The sequence below is a fragment of the Oncorhynchus masou genome, chromosome 29, assembly GCF_036934945.1.
Source record: "Oncorhynchus masou masou isolate Uvic2021 chromosome 29, UVic_Omas_1.1, whole genome shotgun sequence".
Taxonomy (NCBI): domain Eukaryota; kingdom Metazoa; phylum Chordata; class Actinopteri; order Salmoniformes; family Salmonidae; genus Oncorhynchus; species Oncorhynchus masou.
This window is the reverse complement of record NC_088240.1, coordinates 38,372,572-38,386,825: the sequence shown is the minus strand read 5'-3', so window position 1 is coordinate 38,386,825 and position 14,254 is coordinate 38,372,572. Positions and strand designations below refer to the sequence as shown.

The 14,254-nt window shown below is 43.3% G+C and overlaps 1 protein-coding gene across 3 annotated transcripts in view; it reads left to right on the top strand.

The window, feature by feature from the left end:
- The window catches only part of myo3b (myosin IIIB), a 106,091-nt gene that overhangs the window by 54,595 nt on the left and 37,242 nt on the right, over positions 1 to 14,254 (top strand). For 2 of the 3 annotated variants that reach the window (XM_064944795.1, XM_064944797.1), the window contains 7 exons: positions 2,014 to 2,093; positions 9,122 to 9,142; positions 10,068 to 10,145; positions 10,434 to 10,639; positions 12,508 to 12,619; positions 12,749 to 12,911; positions 13,143 to 13,223. In XM_064944795.1, the coding sequence (XP_064800867.1) occupies positions 2,014 to 2,093; positions 9,122 to 9,142; positions 10,068 to 10,145; positions 10,434 to 10,639; positions 12,508 to 12,619; positions 12,749 to 12,911; positions 13,143 to 13,223 (741 nt within the window). The remainder of the gene's footprint in view (positions 1 to 2,013; positions 2,094 to 9,121; positions 9,143 to 10,067; positions 10,146 to 10,433; positions 10,640 to 12,507; positions 12,620 to 12,748; positions 12,912 to 13,142; positions 13,224 to 14,254) is intronic. The other variant, XM_064944796.1, reaches the window with a different exon arrangement.

The following is a 14,254-nucleotide window of genomic DNA, read 5'->3' as shown; positions in this document are numbered from 1 at the left end:
GCAATAAGGCCCGAGGGGTTGTGGTATATTTAAGCAATAAGGCACGAGGGGGTGTGGTATATTGCCAATATATCATGGCTAAGGGCTATTCTTAGGCACGACGCATTGCAGAGTCATCACAGTGCTATTATAAACTGGTTACCAACGTAATTAGAGCAGTAAAAATACATGTTTTGTCATACCCGTGGTATACAGTCTGATATACCACGGCTGTCAGCCAATCAGCATTCAGGGCTCAAACCACCCAGTTTATAATGGCCAATATACCACCACTAAGGGCTGTTATTAGACACGACGTGAAGCAAAGTGCCTGAATACAGCCCTTAGCTGTGGTATATTAGCTATAGGCAACTAAGCCCAGAGGTACCTTATTGCTATTATAAACTAGTTACCAACATAAATAGAACATTAAACAAGTATTTTTGCATAATACCCATGGTATATTGTCTGGTATACACAGGGCTGAAATGCTTTTTCAGCCAATCAGCATCCAGTACCCAAACTACCCAGTTTATAATTTGAATTAGACAAGGGAGAGTTCCTAAATACCATATTGTGAATATTGTTGCTGGATCTTACAGACATATGGACAGTAAAGTGTTTTGACTGTCAGACCCTGAACACAATGTCATTGTTATTACCATTGATGTAATTACTATATATGCTTTTTGACATCAAATGTTGTGGACTGTCCTGACTACAGCTGTGTGAGTGTGATGTGACAAAACATTAATTTGGCCTGAAACAAAGCCTTTGGCGAGAGCAGGACATTCATGATCTAAAGTTAGACGTGATCTGACTTTTAATTAACCCATCAAAAATTGATTTCCATCTCTCCAGAGATGCAAAACTGTATGAGTCATACTGTAGAATATAAACTGACTGTTCGTCTTTTGGAACAACAGAATTGTGATCTAACACCATAGTTGTTTTAGGTTGATCATTCTCAGTCATTAACCCTTTAGAATTGACCTAAAGTGTTATATTATAGTGAAAGGAATGATCTCATCTTTGTCTATTGATGTACGGGTCTATCTGAAATCGAGGACAATTGTTTGTCTGTCAATTCAACTTTAGCTTCATCGAAAACAAAGGTTTTCTTCGGAGTGTACACTGCAGCCTGGTTAATACTGCCTCCTGTTTCTGGTGCCGTATTTTTCTAAGGTGTGTGTGGCACATCTGTGCAGCTATTGTTTATTCATGGAGTAAACCCTTTGAAATGTGTTAAGATACTTCCCACTCATTATAAAAATCCTGCCACCCATGGATTAGGACTTTGATGTCACCAATCCTGCTTCAAAGGCTTCTTTCACTGCTATTAATCACAGTTTAGCCTCTGAAGATATAGCCAGAGAAAACATTTGGACATCTTGTGCAGAAACTTTGAAATGTTTCAGACTGTCTTGCATATGCTCAGGTCATATCCTCTCGTCTGTCCGGGAGTGACTGTAGCACTGCAGTGAGATCCAGCTCAGACTGGTGAGGTCCTAAACTGCCCTTTCTGTCTACCTAAAGGGTTACCCAACACACTGGTCCACAATGGAACTGGCCTGCTCTCAAGAGACATGCTTGTTGAAAGCAGCAGTTGATTTGCTGGGCATGGACTCTACAAGGTGTCGAAAGCGTTCCTCAGGGATGCTGGCCCATGTTGACTCCAATGCTTCCCACAGTTGTGTCAAGTTGGCCCGATGAAACTGGTGAGTGTGAAAAACCCAGTTCTTGACACAAACTGGTACGCCAGGCACCTACAGTACCATACCCCGTTCAAAGGCACCTAAATCTTTTGTCTTGCCCATTCACCCTCTGAATGGCACACATACACAATCCATGTCTCAATTGTCTCAAGGCTTAACAATCCTTCTTTAACCTGTCTCCTCCCCTTCATCTACACTGATTTGGGATCATAGTTTTCACCTGGATTCACCTGGTCAGTCTATGTCATAGAAAGAGCAGGTGTTCATAAAGTATGTGGGATTGTATTGACTTGTTGCTTTGCTGTGTTGGTTTGAATAGGTAATCTGGCCACTTCCAGGGCAAGAGTCACTGCTGCTTCAAGGTCACTGCCACCCCAGCTCAGCTCAGGACGCAACAAGGTGGGCTCTCTCTCCCTTAGGGATACTTCAGTATTTTGTAAACAAAGCCCTTTATCTACTTCCCCAGAGTCAGATGAACTCGTGGATACAATTTTTTGTCTTTGTGTGCATTTTAAAGGAAGTTGAGCATTGGCTCTCGAAATTAACTTTCTTCGTAATGGATGCAGAGACCTTAAAATGCTGTCCATGAGTTCATCTGTCTCTGGGGAAGTATCCCGAAGGATCCTTTAAACCCTTTTAAGGGCTATTATTTTATCCAAGTTGAGACCATGTCACTCTTTAGGCTCTATATTTGGCTGCCGTTAAAGCAGCGCTAGTGTTAAAACTTACGTTAAGTTTGCAATTTCATCATGTAAAAACTGGCACATTGGCATTTTTTTAGCTCTAACTCCAGATTTGGCAATTTACCTGTCTTACATCAGCTCGCTTGCTCTCAGATGGGAGGGATGGAAATATTGGAGGTGTGTCCTTAAAAACATGAGTCCAAAAAGACCAACCAAAAGCTGGTTTTAGCGGAAACACAGTTGGTTATGGCATGAATTTTGACAGCGGAAATGCAGCTTATCCAGCCGTGACAAACACAGCCCATCTGCACATGGGACAAGATGTGCTTTTGGTGCCTGGATACTTCATATTTAGAAACATAAAACAGTTATGTTTTTTCCCCCATTTCGATGTATTTGATTAAACACCACGCATAGCCCCCCCTCCTCTCAATGAAGGCTGTTTTCTTTTTGTCCTTGCCAATTTAATCAAGTAGGCTAGTCAAGACCATACATAAAGTGTTTGGCTCGCGAGACCGCTTGGAGATAAATCTCAATCAGCAAAGCTTTATTAAAAGATAATGTTTGAGAGGAGCAAAACAGCGAGTTGACATTCCCTTTTTAACAGTGAGCTGACATTCCCCAACTGTTTCTTTTTCGTTTAATTGTATTAAAAACAAACTTATTAGAATGATTCATTGTACTGGTTTTATGGTGAGAACGTCCGTGGCACGCAGGCAATGCAACTTCTGGAGAAGTGTAAATGCGATCTGTACGATAATTCCAATAAAACATTATACACTACATGACCAAAAGTATGTGGACACCTGCTTGTCGAATGTCGCATTCCAAAATCAAATCAAATTCTATTGGTCACATACACATGGATAGCAGATGTTATTGTGAGTGTGGCGAAATGCTTGTGCTTCTAGTTCCGACAGTGCAGCAATATCTAAAAAGTAACCTAACAATTCCACAACAACTACCTAATACACACAAATCTAAGTAAAGGAATGGAATAAGAATGTTTCCACTCCTGTCACGGATCCCTCCGGAACTTTCATCGCGCACACCTGTCCCCTATTCCCACTGATTAGTACTTGTATAAGTGTGCCCTTTGGTTTCCGTTGTCGGACCATTATTGTTACAATGTCCGTTGGTGCGTGTGAGTACCTGTGCTGTGTTTTGGCTTTCGTGCCATTGTGCATTGGGCAGATGATTACGGGTCTCGTCCCGTGTGTTAATCATTTGTGCGCGTGTGTTATTTATTCGAGGTACACCTCGCTCTTTTGTTTTTGGTTTCTGCCCTGTGTTTTGTTACAGGTTTGCTTGGTCTTCGTCCCCGTGCCTTCACACGGCACGCTATAATTTGGGCTTAATTTTTAAAAAACTGTTGCGCATTCCTGCGCCTGTCTCCCGACTCATTTATGCTCACGTGATAACTACTGGTTAAAAGTTTTAGAACACCTACTCATTGAAGAGTTTTTCTTTTCTTTTTACTATTTTCTACATTGTAGAATAATAGTGAAGACAACAAAACTATAAAATAACACATATGGAATCATGTAGTTAACAAAAACGTGTTAAACAAATAAAAATATACACTGCTCAAAAAATAAAGGGAACACTAAAATAACACATCCTAGATCTGAATGAATGAATTATTCTTATTAAATAGTTGTTTCTTTAGATAGTTGAATGTGCTGACAACGAAATCACACAAAAATTATCAATGGAAATCAAATGTATCAACCCATGGCGGTCTGGATTTGGAGTCACACTCAAAATTAAAGTGGAAAACCACACTACAGGCAGATCCAACTTTGATGTAATGTCCTTAAAACAAGTCAAAATAAGGCTCAGTAGTGTGTTTGGCTTCCACGTGCCTGTATGAACCTCCCTACAACGCCTGGGAATGCTCCTGATGAGGTGGAGGATGGTCTCCTGAGGGATTTCCTCCCAGACCTGGACTAAAGCATCTGCCAACTGTTGGACAGTCTGTGGTGCAACGTGGCGTTGTTGGATGGAGCGAGACATGATGTCCCAGATATGCTCAATTGGATTCAGGTCTGGGAAACGGGCGGGCCAGTCCATAGCATCAATGCCTTCCTCTTGCAGGAACTGCTGACACTCCAGCCACATGAGGTCTAGCATTGGCATTGTCTTGCATTCGGAGGAACCCAGGGCCAACCGCACCAGCATATGGTATCACAAGAGGTCTTAGGATCTCATATCGGTACCCAATGGCAGTCAGGCTACCTCTGGCGAGCACATGGAGGGCTGTGCGGCCCCCCAAAGAAATACCACCCCACACCATGACTGACCCACCGCCAAACCGGTCATGCTGGAGGATGTTGCAGGCAGCAGAACGTTCTCCACGGCGTCTCCAGACTCTTGCCACATGTGCTCAGTGTGAACCTGCTTTCATCTGTGAAGAGCACAGGGCGCCAGTGGCGAATTTGCCAATCTTGGTGTTCTCTGGCAAATGCCAAACGTCCTGCACGGTGTTGGGCTGTAAGCACAACCCCCAAGTGTGGATGTTGGGCCCTCATACCACCCTCATGGAGTCTGTTTCTGACCGTTTGAGCAGACACATGCACATTTGTGGCCTGCTGGAGGTCATTTTCAGGGCTCTGGCAGTGCTCCTCCTGCTCCTCCTTGCATAAAGGCGGAGGTAGCGGTCCTGCTGCTGGGTTGTTGCCCTCCTACGGCATCCTCCACGTCTCCTGATGTACTGGCCTTTCTCCTGGTAGCGCCTCCATGATCTGGACACTATGCTGACAGACACAGCAAACCTTCTTGCCACAGCTCGCATTGATGTGTCATCCTGGATGAGCTGCACTACCTGAGCCACTTGTGTGGGTTGTAGACTCCGTCTCATGCTACCACGGGAGTGAAAGCACCGCCAGCATTCAAAAGTGACCAAAACACCAGCCAGGAAGCATAGAAACTGAGAAGTGGTCTGTGGTCACCACCTGCAGAACCACTCCTTTATTGCGGGGTGTCTTTCTAATTGCCTATAATTTCCACCTGTTGCCTATTCCATTTGCACAACAGCATGTGAAATTTATTGTCAATCAGTGTTGCTTCCTAAGTGGACAGTTTGATTTCACAGAAGCGTGATTGACTTGGAGTTACATTGTGTTGTTTAAGTGTTCCCTTTACTTTTTTGAGCAGTGTATAAAATATATTTTGATTTGTTTAACACTTTTTTATTACATGATTACATATGTGTTATTTCATAGTTTTGATGTCTTCACTATTATTCTACAATGTAGAAACTAGTTTAAAAAAATGAAAAACCCCTGAATGAGTAGGTGTTCTAAAACTTTTGACAAGTAGTGTACATATAAATATATGGATGAGCAATGACAGAGCGGCATAGGCAAGATGCAATAGATGGTATGAAAGACAGTATATACATAAACTCAGTAAAAAAAGAAATGTCCCTTTTTCAGGACCCTGTCTTTCAAAGATTATTTGTAAAAATCCCATGCTTGTTCAATAAACCATAAACAATTAATGAACATGCAAAGTAACAGTCAGTATCTAGTGTGGCCACCAGCTGCATTAAGTACTGCCGTGCATCTCCTCCTCATGGACTGCACCAGATTGAACCATAAACAATTAATGAACATGCACCTGTGGAACGGTCGTTAAGACACTAACAGCTTACAGACGGTAGGCAATTAATATCACAGTTATGAAAACTTTGGACACTAAAGAGGCCTTTCTACTGACTATGAAAACACCAAAAGAAAGATGCCCAGGGTCCCTGCTCATCTGCGTGAACGTGCCTTAGGCATGCTGCAAGGAGGCATGAGGACTGCAGATGTGGCGAGGGCAATAAATGACCATGTCCCTACAGTGCGACGCCTAAGAGAGCTACAGAGAGACAGGACAGACAGCTGATTGTCCGCACAGTGGCAGAGCGCGTGTAACAACACCTGCACAGCATCAGTACATCTGAACATCACACCTGCAGGACAGGTACAGGATGGCAACAACAACTGCCAGAGTTACACCAGGAATGCACAATCCCTCCATCAGTGCTCAGACTGTCCGCAATAGGCTGAGAGAGGCTGGACTGAGGGATTGTAGGCCTGTTGTAAGGCAGGTTCTCACCAGACATCACTGGCAACTATGTCGCCTATGGGCACAAACCCACCATCGCTGGACCAGACAGGACTGGCATAAAGTGCTCTTCATTGACGAGTCGCGTTTTTGTCTCACCAGGGGTGATGGTCGGATTCGCGTTTATCATCGAAGGAATGAGCGTTACACCGAACCCTGTATTCTGGAGCGGAATCGATTTGGAGGTGGAGGGTCCGTCGTGGTCTGGGGCGGTGTGTCACAGCATCATCAGACTAAGCTTGTAGTCAATGAAGGCTATCTCAACACTGTGCGTTACAGTGAAGACATCTTCCCTCATGTGGTACCCTTGCTGCAGGCCCATCCTGACATGACCCTCCAGCAGGACAATGCCACCAGCCATACTGCTTGTTCTGTGCGTGATTTCCTGCAAGACAGGAATGTCAGTGTTCTGCCAAGGCCAGAGAAGAGCCCGGATCTCAATCCCAATGAGCACGTCTGGGACCTTTTGGATCGGAGGGTGAGGGCTAGTGCCGTTCCCCCCAGAAATGTCCGGGAACTTGCAGGTGCCTTGCTGGAAGTGTGGGGTAACATCTCACTGCAAGAACTGGCAAATCTGGTGCAGTCCATGAGGAGGAGATGCACTGCAGTACTTAAAGCAGCTGGTGGCCACATCAGATACTGACTGTTACTTTTGATTTTAACCCCGCCTTTGGTCAGAGACACATTATTCAATTTCTGTTAGTCACATGTCTGTGTTCAGTTTATGTCTCAGTTGTTGAATCTTGTTATGTTGATACAAATATTTACCAATGTTAAGTTTGCTGAAAATAAACACAGCTGACAGTGAGGGGACAATGTGGACTGCAAACAGGTTTAAGTTAACAAATTTAGCAAAGATGGGATAGGTCTACTGTACATTTTGTTATTTCAAATCGAAATGTATTTGTCACATTCACATGGTTAGCAGATGTTTATGCGGGTGTAGCGAGATGCTTGTGCTTCTAGTTACGACAATGCAGTAATAACCAATGAGTAATCTAACCTAACATTTTCACATCAACTACCTTATACACACACACAAGTGTAAAGGGATGAAGAATATGTACATATAAAAGTGGCAGTGTTTAAAGTGGCTAGTGATACATGTATTACGTATTTTGTTTCTGTAAGCTATTTAACAAACTTTAATGGACTAACATTGGAATTGGAGTTGATTCCAAGGCAATACATAAAATAACTTAAATGCACCATTCAAATCAAGCACATACCTGTATATAGCGATGGAGCACATTCTGATTGGCCAGTGAGGGGCCAAGCCTCGACACACCCACAACTTGTTTATTCATCAAAATCCATCCCTTTTGCTCCAACGCCAGCAACTGCGCCGATAATTGTGTTTGTGAAAATAGCTCAAATATTTCTGACACATCCCCCCCCGAACCTATAGCACGACCGCCCAACTCTAAGATTGACGAATGCATTAGGTTTGTTCAAATAGAGCCCTGTGTATGAGTTCACAGGGAGTACTTCAAAAACGAACTGTTAGAAATCAAATACAACATAGCATTCCCTTGTGGCTGGCTATCCTCACTGTCTTGCTCGTGGTGCTGTCTATCTCCAAGCTGTCTGGTAGTATTGTTCAGATTCAGGCAGTTGTGACTGACATTGTATTTACTTGAGCTGTTAGTCCATTGTAGCAGCTTGCGAGATCATTGAAAACAGTTTGAATCATTTGAACGTTGAGAACGATTTGGGTCCAAGTGCACCATGCTCTACCCTTAACTGGGATCCCCTGACACTATAAAGATGCATCGTTAAAAGGGGGCAAATCTCAGTGTTTTACCCCATCGACAGCTTTTAGGAAGGAGGCTTGATGATGACTGCTGGTAAGGCTTTCTCGTACAATTCCTATTGTAAAGAACAACATGTTGAATGGTAGACGTTTGTTGGAACATCATGTTACAGGCCTCTAGCCAAAATGAGGCCACAGTTAGGCCATAAACAATTACATCCTGCTCCAGCCCTCTGGTTATCTGGTTGTATATCTTCCCTATTAACTAGTGTAGTGAACCTAATATATAATAATAGTATATGCCATTTAGCAGACACTTTTATCCAAAGCCACTTTGTCATGTGTGCAGACAAACCTGCACACGTGACTAAGGCTCTGGGCTCCCGTGTGGCGCAGCGGTCTAAGACACTGCATCTCAGTGCTAGAGGCGTCACTACAGACCCTGGTTTGATTCCAGGCTGTATCACAACCGGCCGTGATTGGGAATCCCATAGGGTGGCACACAATTGGCCCAGTGGGGTCCGGGTTAGTGTTTGGCTGGGGTAGGCCGTCATTGTACATAAGGATTTGTTCTTAACAGACTTTACTGGCTTAGTGTACCATAAAAGTAATTATAAGAAAAATACTCTGTTGCTCTATTCATCTCTCACTGTCTGAACTAACCTCTTTTAAAGGGAAGCATGCAGTAAAATCATAATGTCCTGTTAAGATTTTGTCAATTGTCAAATATTGTATATTAAGAAATGACTCACATTATGATTTTTGGTGCAATACCCCTTAAGGTTGATTTCAGATTCTTTACTTCTTCTATCCTCTTGTCTATTCTCTTATCGTTTCCTTTCATTCCATGTTTCTCAACAACACCTTCCTGTATTCAGTCTCCCAAATACCTATTGAAGGTAAGAACAGCCTATGGTTGTTGTTTTATTTGACCTTCTACCTTATCTTGCATGACTTTCTTATTTTTCTCAGTTAACATTTTTAACAACTTTTCTACTGTTTCCAATGGCTGGCTACTGGTATCACGTGGAGGGGTTCAATTTCTCTGTGGTTTGATATTGTGACATTTTCATACACTCTTCGTAAGGCATCAAACCACCTTATGAGCTACACTACTATACTTACTCTGTGTAAAGAAAGTACATGATAACGATGAGTCAAACTCTGCAATATGATTGATGTAAAATGCATGTTCTCCTTTGCCCAATCAAAATCTGTGGAAAGTTCTAAACAGTTAATAGATGAGAAGCTGGTAAAAGTTATCATTGCAAACAAATGATTGAACTAGTGCAGACGTATGGACGGCCCTTGTTAAAATACATGAGCAGAAGTAGTTGAACAGAAAGGGGATGATTGCTGGTACTTCTGTCTGAACAGCGTTCAACATAGACGCTGTCAAGACATCCAATTATGGCATGAAGTTGTTCAGAAAATGTTTGACATACCTTTCCCCCTGTGCTAAGATGAAATAAGTATTAAAAAGATATGCACTTTGCTGTGTAGACTTACTATAAAATATTGATTGCGTCATTCATTTTTATGAAGCCATGAAGTGTGCGGGCCATTAGAATGCTTATATTGTGTCCTCGTTAATCCGTTGTTAGAAGGACTATCTGGTTTGAGATGGCAAGCCTCATTATACATTGCAGCGCTAGCTGCAATTCTCCCATGCCCCTCAGCTGTACACATCCATTCTCTACACTGTTGGCCTTAAGTGTTTATGGTGCTGCTACCCTTCCCAGACAACACAGTACAAGCAACAATGTACTGTATTCATGTCCATCCCATTGTGAGGAAGGGGTTAATGGGACAGCTTGTGTTTAGGTGGACACCATGGAGATGATGCGACACCCTGAGGAAACCACCAACATGAGGAGACAGACAGTGGCCTCCTACTTCCGGGTATGTATCACCATCACCACACCCAACCATTCCGTTTCGGCAATGTTTTTCATTGACCTCTAATACAGTACAAAAATGGAAAAGGGTTTTAATTTCTGGGTCGATATTTATCAAGGAGTGTGTCAGTAAAAATATTGTTTTGCTGACGCAATAACAAAACAGCATCAGCACAGAATCTGTGAATTCCGCGATGACATTAGGAAGTAATGCATAATGCAAAGAATAATCCCTGTCGCCTTCTTTGCTCCGCCCCCGTCGCCTTGCTTTGTCTCCTCACTGCGTTGGCAGTACTCCCTGATGGATCTGCTGTCTAAGATGGTGGTGGGTCAACCCCACTTTGTGCGCTGCATAAAGCCCAATGATGACAGACAGGCGCTGCGCTTCTTTAAGGAGAGGGTGATGGTGCAGCTGCGCTACACCGGGATCCTGGAGACAGTGAACATCCGCCGCCAGGGCTACTCCCACCGCATCCTGTTCGAAGAGTTTGTTAACAGGTAACAACTGCAGTGAGTCCGGGCGCCGCGGCGCTAGATGTACACTCTGAGTGCAGACACAACCCCAGTGGTAGAGCGGAACATGCGCACTGTGTGTGCTACATCACACAAAACACGGCTTCCTTAATTAGATGGGAGTTCAAACCTGAGCACAGCAATAGGCTCACTAATTGGCTATGTCCTGTACAACTCACTTAACTGGGTGGGTTCAACTCTCTTAACTGTGTGTGTTCAACTCTCTTAACTGTGTGGGTTCACTTCACGGGACTTGGAAATAAGGGCACAATTCAAACAGAGAGGAACTCTGAGGCTGACCATAGACATTTTAATTCCTCTTTCTTTACTATTCATTAAGGGTTTGTTTTTATGCTCAGTGTCTTGGACACAGTTAATATCTGAGATAGAACCCCATTATTCCCCAGGTGGGTAATGAAGTAATGACGAAATTGGGTTAGATACAGATATAAGATAAGGTTTATATTTGTTTTTCAAATGTCTGGCAACATCTGCCAGTGTGAGCATAATAATAATTCCATCTATTGAAAAAAAAACAAGGATTTAAACCTTCCTCGACCCATCAAGAATAAAATACATACTCAAACTAGGTCCTTGGGAAAACGTAAGGAACCTACGTTTGATCAATTATCCTTTGAAAAATATTCCGGGCACCTCCAATGGGGCGCTTTAATATGATGTACAATTTAATTAGCTTGGGCTTGTGCTTGTGGCCTGTGTAAAAAGCCGTGGGATGGCTGGTTAGTTTCGCTGCTCTAGGGTCGCTTTTAAAATATTGTGTGTTTAATTTAGCCAGATTTCAAGCAGGAAACCTTGAATGACCACATGTCGTTCTTCTGCCTGTCCCAATTCTCCGACATTGTTGGTGAGGCTATTTTGACTTAAATGTAAATGTAAATGTAATTTTAGTTGAGGGTTCACTTGATTTGGTGTTAAAAGTGATAGTGCATCACCTGACAATCGCCTTTTAACCCTCAGATAGAATGAATGTGTACATGCAGGTGTGTGTGAGGAGGGGGGAGGGTCTAGATTCTCATTTAGCAGTGTTTAAAGCTACTGTCCTGTTGTGTTACTAGATTGATTTGACCTATCTATTGTTTGGAGTACAGGAGGCCATATCCTGACATGTCCCTGGCTTTCAACCTTGCCATTGAATCTTTTCCATCCAAGCCAGGCAGAAATAATTCTGACAGACTCAATAGTTAAACTGCACCTTTAGTGCAAAACTGATTTAAATTTGTGCTCTCATATCAAAGACTCGTCTGATGTTGCGAAGGAGTGTGCTTTGTATTTACCATCAAAGAAAGAACAGGTATCAACAGGAATTAGAATGAAAGGCTGTAGGATGAGGTGGGGGGGGGTTCAAAGACGATTTTCTTCAATCTCCATTGTTGTTTTTCTTTTCTTTGACCAACACCAGAACACAAGGATTGAACCAGCAGTTTGGGAGCCTTGATGTCCCTGAACAAACAGTTATATCAGCTCTGTCCTATGCGGGTGTTTTATAAACTGTGACAGGTGGGACAGTCAAGGGCCTTAGACAATGAAGTAGAGACATGCACTGGAGCTGATTAACACATGGGCGTCATCTGTGTAGTGATTGAAATAAGAGAGCATAGTCCATTCAGAAAAGCTCAGACAATAGGCCTCTGTTAGTGACTCATGCCTCAGTGAGCCTCGTTTTCTTTGTGCACTGATCCACGGATGGCGATTGAATTAATTTAGATAGAAATATATTTGGAAGTTGTATGAAAGGCACGTTTCTGAACTGTCTGAAAACACGGAATCACAGCAAAAAAATATGATTACCTATGATAAAAGTCAGATATCTTTCCCACTCCCCCCTTTTATAGGTATTACTACCTTGCTTTCCGGGCTCACCAGATGCCTGACTCCAGCAAAGAAAATGCCGTAGCCATACTGGAGCGGGCCAAACTAGAGAACTGGGTCTTAGGGACGACAAAGGTAAAGTGATGATGATTAGCCAGGGAAAATTATAGTGATTCTTGTTTCAAAACATACGGATGGCATCGCAACTTTGTCCATGGATTGAGGTGCTTCGATGTTAAGCTCCCTGGGTGTACTGTATGTCAGGTGTTCCTGAAGTACTACCATGTAGAGCAGCTGAACCTCCTGCTGAGAGAGCTGATAGCACGGGTGATGGTGATGCAGGCCTACACCAAGGGCTGGCTGGGGGCGAGGCGTTACCGCAGAGAGAAGGAGAAGAGGAACCGTGGGGCCGTCGTCATCCAGTCAGGTAGCCATCCACCTGGCCTAATCTGGAGGACTATGCTTCATAAAAGAGATTAGTTTGATAACCACAGTGTGACCCATATAGGCCAAAAGAGCAATGCTTCAGAGTAGATAATAAGACCTCTGAGAGTTCATTGCCACCTGGTTGTGCTCTGTTTTGAAGTGGGGTCTCATGTTGTATGTGCCGTCTATATTGTTTGACTGAGATTGATCAGTAGCTTATTTCTCTCTGTAGCCTGGAGGGGCCACACTACCCGGCAGAATTTCAAGCGAACCAGAAAGGAGAGGGAAGACGCGGCTGTTTGCATACAATCAGGTAAAGCATGGCAGATGTGGTTGTATTGTTCTCAGAAGTACTCAACACACTAAATAGGGCACTTCTGAAAATTTCATGTATTTCTATGTATTTCCAAATGATGTGCTTTTGGAGTTTTTTTAAAATATATTTTTAAGAGAAATGAATAAGGGTCTGAAAACCTTATGGTTTGATGAAATACCTTTTTGATCTCAATAAGCAGCCCATGAAACCGTAATAATTAATTAATAATGTATAAGGAAAGGCTTTTGAAAGTTTGGGCAGCATTTGGTCCCCATGTTTCAGAAGAACAGTGCATATTGAGATCCTTTTTTTCCTTTCATCTCTTTCCCAGTAAAGGCAAGAGAGGGGGGGGGGTTATCCCTTCTGTTTCCTCACAACTTCCTCTGTCAAATTCCCAGTCTATTACACTGCTCTCACATACCAGAAACAAGATGCCTTTTTATACTGTCAACCTTTTCATCTGAAATGTAAATTAATTCGTACTCAGTGTGCCTTGACGAAGATCAAAGTGGGCACATTAACCTTTGCGGGCCTCCCCCACTCCTTTGAGCCTCTCATTGGAGGACAAGGGACGGTGCCAAGAGGGGCAGGGGAGAGGAGGGCTGGGGGGGAGGAGACTTGGCATTGTTTTATGTGGCTCTCCTAAGGGCTGCCCTCATCTGGCACATGGAGCATATCAGTCGCCTGCACACCTTGTGTAAATGTCCTCCATTAAAACCCTTGTAAATAACGCTGTGGAATAGGTAAACAGGTTTTTTGGTGTGAGAAAGGCCCCGCTGTCGGCCCTCGCTCTTTATCTCTTTGTAGACCTCCACATTGACGTGTTTGTGTGTGGGCGGACGGGCTGAGGAGAAGGCCAAACCTGACATAAGTGGGGCCTCAGCCCCCCGACGGAACACTCCAACACGCTCACATTGTGTGTTCACTGCAGCTTATAGCCTTTGAGGTGGGCCGCATTTGCATTTTTTAAATAAACAGATGCCTTTCAAATGTATGAGTCTGGTGGCTCCTCAGATCTCAGCAGGGCC